Source organism: Aquarana catesbeiana, linkage group LG13 (genome assembly GCF_042186555.1).
Source record: "Aquarana catesbeiana isolate 2022-GZ linkage group LG13, ASM4218655v1, whole genome shotgun sequence".
NCBI classification, from domain to species: Eukaryota; Metazoa; Chordata; class Amphibia; order Anura; family Ranidae; genus Aquarana; species Aquarana catesbeiana.
Genome location: NC_133336.1, coordinates 213,856,047 through 213,867,171, shown reverse-complemented (window position 1 = coordinate 213,867,171; position 11,125 = coordinate 213,856,047). Strand labels below are relative to the sequence as shown.

The 11,125-nt window shown below is 44.4% G+C and overlaps 1 protein-coding gene across 4 annotated transcripts in view; it reads right to left on the bottom strand.

Moving 5' to 3' along the window:
- Nucleotides 1-952: 952 nt before the first annotated feature.
- The window catches only part of LOC141116371 (protein S100-A1-like), a 128,208-nt gene continuing 118,035 nt past the window's right edge, over nucleotides 953-11,125 (bottom strand). For 2 of the 4 annotated variants that reach the window (XM_073608610.1, XM_073608608.1), the window contains exon 4: nucleotides 953-1,119. In XM_073608610.1, coding sequence (XP_073464711.1) covers nucleotides 976-1,119 — 144 coding nt within the window. In that variant the 3' untranslated portion in view covers nucleotides 953-975. The remainder of the gene's footprint in view (nucleotides 1,120-11,125) is intronic. The other 2 variants (XM_073608607.1, XM_073608611.1) reach the window with 2 other exon arrangements.

Below are 11,125 nucleotides of genomic sequence, written 5' to 3'. Positions count from 1 at the left end.
GTGCAAATTGTATTCTTTTGTAAAGTGACTAGAATGAGGTCTGTGGTACAGATTCTGGTTCTGTCTATTTTTGTTATGTGACAGATCACTGTGCTGGTTCTGTTCCCCCAATGCCTATTATGACTAAATCTCAATCATGTAACTATGATAGACCACCCCCATCCCGTCCTGCAGATATACAAGCCTTCTCCGTCTCACTGATAGGGACTACAAGGATTACACCGGGACTACACCGTATGATGTCAGCCTAATGAGGATGTTTTTTACTCGGGATGTATGATTTTGGCAAACAGGCTCAATAAATCTTTATATGAGCATCTTGCTGTACCCAAAGGTCTACCGCCTGCTCCTGTTCTCCATTCCACAAGATAAATAAAACCAGTACTTACTGGGAATTAATGAATTGTTCTGCCTGCTCTTCTAATAATGAATGCCGGAGATCCGGGACCTCAGGCGAGTTCTGAACAATCGGTGATCTTTACCTGAACAAACTAATAGTCACAGTACAGTCCGGCCTCACAGTACATCTCATCCTCATTGAACTGTTTATCTGCGTTTGTCAACATCAACGTCACGCCACACGCCGATGTTTGTCTGTAACCCGTAATGTGGCCTGTACATAACAGAATGCATCTAAAAACCCAAGAGAATACGGGGCATTACATTAACAAAAGGTTATAAGCCCTGTCACTTGGGGGTCCCAGAACCATGGCACCCGGACACTTGGGGGTCCCAGAACCATGGCAACTGGGGGTCCTAGAACAATGACACCTGGACACTTGGGGGTCTCAGAACAATGACACCCGGACACTCAGGAATATTGGTATTGGATTATGGTCATTGGTATTCTATAGATATATTGATGCAGAAAACAGAAACACAGAAGCATTTAAAGGATACATTTCTAGTTTATTGAGACGTCAGTCTTTGTACAAGGGTCTCCTCCATGGCGGTGGAATGAACGGTCGGAGTGGCTCAGCTGCTCTCGCAGAAGAAGGTGTTGCAGGCCACGGTCAAAGAGGCCACCAAGATGACAAACTCCTGAAAGTCCACCTCCCCATCTCCGTTCTCATCCAGCTCCTCCAGGATCCTGTCCACGGAGGTGGCGTCTTTTTGCTCCTAGAGAAGGAAGACTTAGATTTAATCAACCATCGTTTTCCCATCTTTCCCCGGTTCCTGCCTACATTACACCGAGATTCCGTTCTAGAAGAGTATCCCACAGGAAATAAAAAGTGTATCTCACAGGTGATAAAATGTAATTAGATTTGAAATTTGAGGCTTTCGTGGTAAAAATTCTACATGTCTGTTTTTTTCATCTTTGTAGTTTGTGTATCAAGATTATGTGGTCCTCTTTAGAATTAGTCAACGCTATGCAACCCTCAATATATTTTTTAGATAATGATTTTTGAATGTCAGGTATCAGCAAAAAGACTTTTCAGAGGGTTCCCCAATCACCAATTTGGCTGTTGATTGTGTGTGACTTGCTTTAGAAAGTAACTACATGCAGTATCTGGAGTAGAGTTAAAAGATATTACTTTTTATTTATTTATTCTGGAGTCCTTGTCCCTTTAGAGCCGGTTCACACAGGGGGGCTTCAAAGTCGCCCGACTCTGAAACCGCCCCGTACAGCCCGACCTGCAAAACTACTTCTGTATAGAAGTCAATTCAAGCCGCTCTGAAGTTGCCCCAAAGTAGTACAGGAACCTTTGAGTTGAGTTTTACTTGAGTCGCTCCCATTAGAACGGTTCCATTGTAGAGAATGGAGCGCGACTTGTCAGGCCGCTAAGTCACCGGACAGGTCACCCCTGTGTGAACAATGTCTTTCTTCTTGTCACTTTTCCATAAAGGGCAGATTTGTGGAGAACACGACTAATAGTTGTCCTGTGGACAGATTCTCCCACCTGAGCTGTGGATCTCTGCAGATCCTCCAGAGTTACCATGGACCTCTTGGCTGCTTCTATAATGAATGCTCTCCTTGCCCGGCCAGTCAGTTGAGATGTTCAAAGCTTGGGATATTCCTTTATAACCTAACCCTGCTTTATACCTCTCCACAACGTTATCCCTGACCTGTCTGGTGTGTTCGTTGGCCTTCATGATGCTGTTTGTTCTCTAAGGTTCTCTAAGAAATCTCTGAGGGCTTCACAGAACAGCTGTATTTATACAGAGATTAAATGACACACAGGTGGATTCCACTTACTAATTAGGTGACTTCTGAAGGCAATTGGTTCCTCTAGATTTTAGTTAGGGGTATCAGAGTAAAGGGGGCTGAATACAAATGTCCCCCCCACACTTTTCACATATTTATTTGTATCATTTATCATTTTCCTTCCACTTCACAATTATTACCTCTGATGTATGATGATGATGAGGATCAGATTAGGTCCCCCTTCCTAGTAGTGGGTTGACCCTCTTTTGCCTTCATTCTTGGTGGCATAGATACAACAAGGTGTTGGAAACATTCCTCAGAGGTTTTCCTCCATAGTGACATGATAACATCACACAGTTCCTGCAGATTTGTCGGCTGCACATCCATGATGCCAATCTCCTGTTCCACCACATCCCAAATGTTTTCTATTGGATGAGATGTGGTGAGTGTGGAGGACATTGGAGTCCAATGACCTCATTGTCCAGTGGTGAGATGATTGGAGCTTTGTGACATGGTGCATTATCCTGCTGGAAGGAGCCATCAGAAGATGGGGACACTGTAGTCATAAAGGGATGGACATGGTCAGCAACAATACTCAGGTACCCCATCCCCCACACCATTACACCCCCACCACCAGCCTGAACCGGTGATATCCCATCCCCCACACCATTACACCCCCACCACCAGCCTGAACCAGTGATATCCCATCCCCCACACCATTACACCCCCCACCACCAGCCTGAACTGGTGATATCCCATCCCCCACACCATTACACCCCCACCACCATCCTGAACCGGTGATATCCCATCCCCCACACCATTACACCCCCACCACCAGCCTGAACCAGTGATATCCCATCCCCCACACCATTACACCTCCACCACCAGCCTGAACCGGTGATATCCCATCCCCCACACCATTACACCCCCACCACCAGCCTGAACCAGTGATACAAGGCAGGATGGATCCATGCACCAAATTCTGACCCCACCATCTGAATGTTGGAGATGAAATCCAGCCTCATCAGACCAGGCAATGTTTTTCCAATCTTCTATTGTCCAATTTTGGTGATCCTGTGCCAATTGTAGCCTCAGTTTCCTGTTCTTAGCTGATGGGAGTGGCACCCGGTGTGGTCTTCTGCTGCTGTAGCCCATCTGCTTCAAGGTTGGATGTGTTGTGCAGTCAGAGATGGTATTCTGCATACCTTGGTTGGTTATTGGAGTTACTGTTGCCTTTCTATCACCTGGAACCAGTCTGCCCATTCTTCTCTGACCTCAACAAGGCATTTTCCTCCACACAACTGCCGCTCACTGGATATTTTCTCTTTTTCGTTCCTTTCTCTGTAACCCCGAGAGATGGTTGTGTGTGAAAATCCAAGAAATGCTCAGACCAATCCGTCTGCCACCATCAACCACGCCACGTGCAAAGTCACCAAGATCCCCTTTCTTCCCTTCCCTTCCCTTTCTAAAGTGGTATATATATATATACAGTATATAGTACATTCACACCAGTCACTGCCCTCAAGGATCTTACAGTCTAAGGTCCCTAACTCATATTAATACATACATTGGGGCTAATTAACCTCCCAGCGTGTCTTTGCAGTATGGGAGGAAACCCACACAGGCACAGGGAGAACATGCAAACTCCAGGCAGGTAGTGCCCCCTGGTTGGGATTTGAAGTGATGACCCCGAGTGCTGCCAGGTAGAAGTGCTAACCACTTATCAACATTGGAAAAGACTAAGAAATTACAAAAAATGGACTTTGTAGGCACACACGTAGGATAGAAAAATATTAGAATTTTTAATTGGATAAAGTTATAAAAGGTAAAATGTAGAAAACATAAAAAGAACAGACATCATACTAATGATGACATAGAATACATGACCCCGGGGACTCCAATAACACCTCCAAATATTATAATCTAATCCAGTGGGATGAGAAATAAGATCCGGTATAACCAGTAGCGGCATCCAAGAGGAATAAAGTGCATGGAGTAGTTGAGTCGCAGTGTGAGGTCACAGGAGGATTTTCCCCTCTACATGTTTCACACAATTGTGCTTCTTCAGGAGATTACAGATCTGATAAACATGGAAAAAACATCAAATAAGTATATATATATATATAACATACTATCCAGTACATAAAGCAATATAAACAATGAAATGGTCATTTCAATGGGATCTAGCAGGATGGAGCCCAAGTCCGGTGACCACCGGGGGAGGGGGGGCAAAAAACAACAATCCTCCCATGGGGACGCAGCCACACATTACACAAACTAATAAATTAACCACTTCAGCCCCGGACCTATAAACAAAAAAAGAGCGACAATTTTGGAAAAAAAACAATATTTTTTTACTTTTTTGCTATAATAAATATCCCCCGAAAAATATTTTTTTTTTTTCCTCAGTTTAGGCTGATACGTATTCTTCTACATACTTTTGGTAAAAGAAAATCGCAATAAGTGTTTATTGATTGGTTTGCTCAAAAGTTATAGCATCCATAAAATAGGTGATAGTTTTATGGCATTTTCATTAATTTTTTTTTTTTGACGGTGATCAGCAATTTTTATCATGACTGCGACATTATGGCGGACACATCGGACACTTTTGGTGCTATTTTGGGACCATTCACATTTATACAGTGATCAGTGCTATAAAAATGCTATAAAAATACATTGATTACTGTGTAAATGTGACTGGCAGTGAAGGGGTTAACCAGGAAGGGGCGCTGAAGGGGTTAAGTGTGTCCTAGGGATGTGTTCTAACTGTGGGGGGAGGGGCTACGTGTGACACGACACTGATCACCGCCCCCGATTACAGAGAACTGTGATCAGTGTCCTGTCACTAGGCAGAACGGGGGAAATGATTGTTTTACAGCATTTCCCCGTTCTTCCTCTCCGTGAGACGATCGCGGGTATCCCCCCAGACATCGTGTCCACGGGACCCGCGATCACACTCACGGAGCTCATGGCGCCCGCCAACAATGCCGCATCTTAAAGGGTGACGTACAGGTACGTTAATATGCCTGTCTGTGACATTCTGCCGACGTATATCGGTGTGAGCCGGTCGGCAAGCGGTAAAAAAAGTTTTATGCAAGATATATTCCATAGAAATAGATACTTACATAATATGAAGATTTTTAAGGTAATACATTGTAGGGGTCATGTATGAATAAATCACACAAAGAATCCCCAATATTGAAATAGTAAAATTCTGTAAAACAAAAAAAATAAGAAGGGGAAAGAAAAAGATAATCGGTATGGTACCTAGAACTATGTATATACATTATGTATGCCAAAAAATTATATGGCCAGTAAAAAGAGAATATTGGATATATAAGGTATAAAAAATATATAAGATATACAAAAAAAGCAGAGGGCTTACCAGGGGCTAAAAAGGCCTATAGATAGGAATGGTTGATAACCATGAGAACCGGGACTTGTATTGTGTAAACACACTTTAGATAGAGGCTCGTCTATCACCGCCGTCTAAGCTGGAAATTATCACTGTAAAATATATTAATGTTAGGGGTACAGTATTTATTTTTTTGGTATACATAATGTATATACATAGTTCTAGGTACCATACCGATTATCTTTTTCTTTCCCTTTCTTATTTTTTTTTGTTTTACAGAATTTTACTATTTCAATATTGGGGATTCTTTGTGTGATTTATTCATACATGACCCCTACAATGTATTACCTTAACCACTTTAGGACCGAGCCTCTTTTTTAGATGTGGTGTTTACAAGTTAAAAACATTTTTTTTTGCTACAAAATTACTGAGAACAACAAATATTATACATTTTTTTCTAACACCCTAGAAAATAAAATGGCGGTCGTTGCAATACTTTCTGTCACACCGTATTTGCTCAGCAGTCTAACGAGCGCACTTTTATTGGCAAAAAATACACTTTTTTGAATTAAAAAATAAGACAACAGTAAAGTTAGCCCAATTTTTTTATATTGTGAAATATAATGTTACGCCGAGTAAATTGATACCTAACATGTCATGCTTCAAAATTGCGCCTGCTCGTGGAATGGCGTCAAACTTTTACCCTTAAAAATCTCCATAGGCGACGTTTAAAAAATTCTACAGGTTGCATGTTTTGAGTTACAGAGGAGGTCTAGGGCTAGAATTATTGCTCTCACTCTAACGATCGTGGCGATACCTCACATGTGTGGTTTGACCACCGTTTTCATATGCGGGCACTACTCATGGGTGCGTTCGCTTCTGCGCACGAGTGCGTCGGGATGGGACGCTTTAAATATATATATATTTTTTTTTTCTTATTTATTTTACTTGATTTTATTTATTTTTCCACTGTTTTTTTTTTAAATGGGTCACTTTTATTCCTATTACAAGGAATGTAACCATCCCTTGTAATAGGAAAAAAGCATGACAGGACCTCCTAAATATGAGATCTGGGGGGTCAAAAAGACCTCACATCTCATATTTGGACTTAAATGCAATAAAAAAAATTGTCATTTGAAAAAATGACAACAGAAAAATGTGCCTTTAAGACGTATGGGTGGAAGTGATGTTTTGACATCGCTTCCACCCTGCTATAGTATGGAGATGGGTGGTGGCCATCTTCCCCTCACTCATCTCCATACACAGCCACAGACAGGTCCCGATCCCCTCCGCCACTGCCGACGGCTCCGGTAAGCGGTGGAGGGTGCGGGAGAGCAGTGGGAGGGGGGCGGCACCTCTCCCGCCACCAAAAACGGTGATCTTGAGGTGAATCCACTGCAGAGACCACCATTATCGTAAACAGGACCGCCGGCTCTAAAGATGGATACTGCCGACGTTCATCTAAATGTGGACAGCAAACACAATCCAGGGAGTTATTTTGTTTTCTGAACGTTCTTCTTACATAAACTGAATGTGTCCTGTGTTGGGCTACACAGGTGATAAGTACAAGAGGGTTAGTGTGAGGATTGCAGATCAGATTAGTATTAGGGTTACAAGAAGCAAAAATGGAGGAAGAGGGGGCAGGCGGGACTTTTAAGGTACCAAGGGATAGAATAAGCAATCAATTTAGAAAAACATCAATTTTATTTTAAGAATTCTTTAAAATCGCAATAAACATTTACAAGGATCACATATTATTTCTTTTGACGTGTACAACCACTTCCTTCTCTACATGTTTCACTCAAAGGAGCTTCTTCAGGAGATTTTTGAAAATGTTGCATGAAGTAATATATACTATAAGAAAAACAACAATTGTAAATGATTATGTTTGAAAATTGCCATGAATAAAATCACATGACATGTCAATAGGACATGCCTATGTATATTTAATAGAAAAACAATATTCATACATTATACAAAATAAATTTTATACAAAATAATGATGAACTGAAGATGAATGCCTACAGGATGCTTGTGTTCAAGAAGTATTCATTATTGATTCCTAAACTGAAGCCAGGATTTACAAAATGAGAAGACCTTTGGTAACCAGAGAGAGAGGATAAAATACCAACATGTTGGATATGGTTGTCAGATATGGGGACTCACCGAGGCCGAGATGCTGAGAGCGGTAACCTCTTGTGACTAAGCACACTCCACTCCTGGAGATGGTACAGGGGGTGAAGGGCACAAAGAGGCACGAGTCACCAGCAGGCAGGGCAGGTCTTGTGTGAAGGTCACCAGGAAGGAGACAGCTGTGCAGGACTGGGAGATGCTGAAGCTCAGGGAGGTAGATGAGCAGCTAGTCCAACAACAGGCCGGGGGTCAAACACTGATGACTGGCAAGAGTCTCTTAGATGGGCAGAACAGTCTTGTGCTGGAAACTGATAGCAGGTCTGTAAACAGGCTGATGATTAAATGCTGATGACTGATAGGAAGTCTGTAAAACAGGCCGAGGGTCAAACACAGGTAACTGGAGGCAAAGTCTGTGAGCAAGCCAGGGGTCAAGCACTGGAGACAAATAGCAGAGTCTGAGAGCCGGCCGAGGGTCCAATCACTGGAGACAGAAAGCGATATCTGTAGACAGGCCGAGGGTCAAACACAGGAGGCAAGTAGGTCCAAGAGGCAAGCTGAAGGTCAGATGCAGGAAGAGATCAGCGTAAGTCAAGGTCAGTCCGGGTCACAACGGGTAATCAAGAATCAGGATACAAGCAGGAAACACACAGGAAGCTGACAGACAATCCAGCAACTTGGCCATGGCACAGAGTGGCTTTTATAGGCAGTGGGAGGCTCAAGTTGTGCGTGCGCTATTGCGTACGCTCATTCCCATTCTGCTGAATTGCGCACGTGCATTTGCCGTTTTGCTGTATTGCGTACGCGCATTAGCCCTTCCGCTGTATTGTGCCCAGGGATGAGCCGGGGTGCCGCTCTACTGCGCATGTGCGTAGGAAAGCAGTGATATTGGCGAGACTGGTACTTGCTTCTTTCCTGACAATGGTTCAAAATAATAATACTAAAGGGTATAGGGTAGTGAGTAGGGCAAAAACATTTACATCAATTCTAGATAATGAAAAAATAGAACCAATTTGATCTTCCATCCCTAAAATGAGGGGATGATCTGATGATTCGGACAGTAAACAGGAGGACGGAGAATGGTGAATGCCGCCCCTTATTTTTATCCCCACAGCGCCCAGAGACACACCCGTGGCACGCTTGCTGTTGGGTTCTACTGTTTAGGGAAGGTCCCAAAAAGAATGACTGAAGGAGGGAGAAGGCGGCGGGATGGAGAGAGGCATAAATGGTGTCATTCGTACATCTTACTCTGATAGGGAAACATTACGAGAGAGAGAGAGAGAGAGAGAGAGAGAGAGTGAGAGAGAGAGAGAGAGAGAGAGATGCTTCGCTGTCTCCCCCCTTCTCCCTCCTTCAGCCATTCTTTTTGGGACCTCCTCTACACTAGTAAGTTCTCTTTGGAACTTATACTTGTGTTTAGCTTTTCATTGTGGGGACTGAATTTCCTTGGTGTTCAGCAGTGTTTCCAACCTACCAGATTGAAATTTACTGACACAACACCCAAAATTTACTGGTTACAAAATGACAGTTTTAAGTGCAAATTTCAGTATTTAGGCTACAAACAAGCACAATATGCAATTAGCAAAGTGATTTAAGGTAGATATTAAGGCAAAAAACATATTTCTTATTTTATTTTTGATATAGTAAGTAGCTCAGGGACAGGAATCGAGAGGGCAAGAAATTAGAATGGGCGGCACACACACATGAAATTGACTCTCAAAACGACACTGACTGCAGTGTGCAGCAGCACAGATGATGATGGCACCTCACCAACATGACACGCAGTGGCGTCCCTAGGGGGGTGCAGGCTGCACCCAGGAGACACCCACCAGAGGGGTGATGCACGGCACTGGATTGAGAGAGGCACCATGGCTCTCTCCTCTTCCTCCTTCCCCTGCACACTCTGGTATCTCTGCTGTGGCTCCTTAGCTGATGTTCGGGGAGGGAGGAGGAGAAAGAATGGTGAGGCAGAAAGCTCTGCAGTCCCATAGCCAAGTGCCCCCAGCACCCACGTGTCCTCCGGGAACCGGCACCGCCTATTATTGTGAGTGACAGGCAGGCAGGCAGGGAGAGGTGCTGGCTGCCTATCACAATTACACTCCACAGAACCGACAGACCCTAGATGGAGGGACATTTGTGTAGACAGAGCCACGCTGATCTGAGGTCTGTAAATGTAGGGAGGGGAGATATACATGGGGGGTTACATTAGGGGGATTACACAGAGCAGGTTACATTAGGAGAATTGCACAGGGGGTTACATTAGGGGGATTACACGGGGGGAGGGTTACATTAGGGGGAATTACAAGGGGGAGGGTTACATTAGGGGGGGTTACATTTCAAAGAAGTGCGTTCCAGCACCAGGATGGCTCCCGGTAATCGCATGGTGGCTGCTCGGGGGTATAATACAACTGCCAGGAGCACCCCAGGACCTAAGCTTCCAAGGAACCAGGGGGAACGATGTGAGGTTCACTGTTGGTCTTGCCATCAACTGGGTCATCTGGCGGCCCAGTGCCCAAGTTGGGAAGAATCAACGGCGTGCGACATGGGTCGCGGTCGCTCCATGTATGCCCATGCATTATGTGCTGCAACCAGCCTGAATCCGCATGAGTGTGTGGTGAATGGTCAGTGGTCAATGGACAGGAGTCGGTAGCACTCCTTGACTCTGGGAATGTCGTCACCCTGCTCTGATTGGACAGGTTGCCAAGAAAGCTGGTACTAAGGGAACAGGTCGGGGTCATATGTGTGCATGGTGATGTTAAAAAATATCCTGTGGCCTGTGTGACCCTGTGTACACCAGCAGGAACTAATCGGGCGAGACTGCCCCATGTTTTAGGACTTCTGTGAGCAAAAGCTCAAAGGTTCCGGGTTTTCCCCCAAAAAGCAAGAACCCACAGAGGTGGTAAATAATACTGTGTTGCAGGAGGTTGTTACTAAGGATCAGTACCAGGTTGCTGAACCTGCAGGAATTGAGCCCGGTCCTCTGCATGTGTTTGCAGGATTGGAAGCAGAAAGTACCTCCTCTGCGCCAGATATGTCAGATCTCAGGGGCTCCCAGGAAGAGTTGCTTAGTGCTCAGATGAGGGACCCCACTTTGATCCCCACCAGGGAACAGGCCACAGTCTTAAACAGTGAACCACAGCAACCTGGGGCGGATGTGCAGTTCCCCCATTTTGCTGTGATTCATGACTTGTTGTACCGAGTAACTAAAGTCGATAAAGAAGTGTTGGAACAACTGGTGGTACCCAAACCTTTTAGGTCTAGGGTGTTACATTTGGCTCATAGTCATGTACTTGGGGGTCACCTTGGAGGGGCTAAAACTTAGGAACGGGTTTTACATGTTTTTTTTGGCCCGGTGTATATCAGGAAATGAAGGACTACTGTGAGTCCTGCCCTACCTGTCAAAGAACCGCTCCAACTCCACCATTTTCGCAGCCTGCTGGTACTGCTTCCAATTATTGAGGATCCCTTTGATCGCATAGCCATGGTCTTGGTAG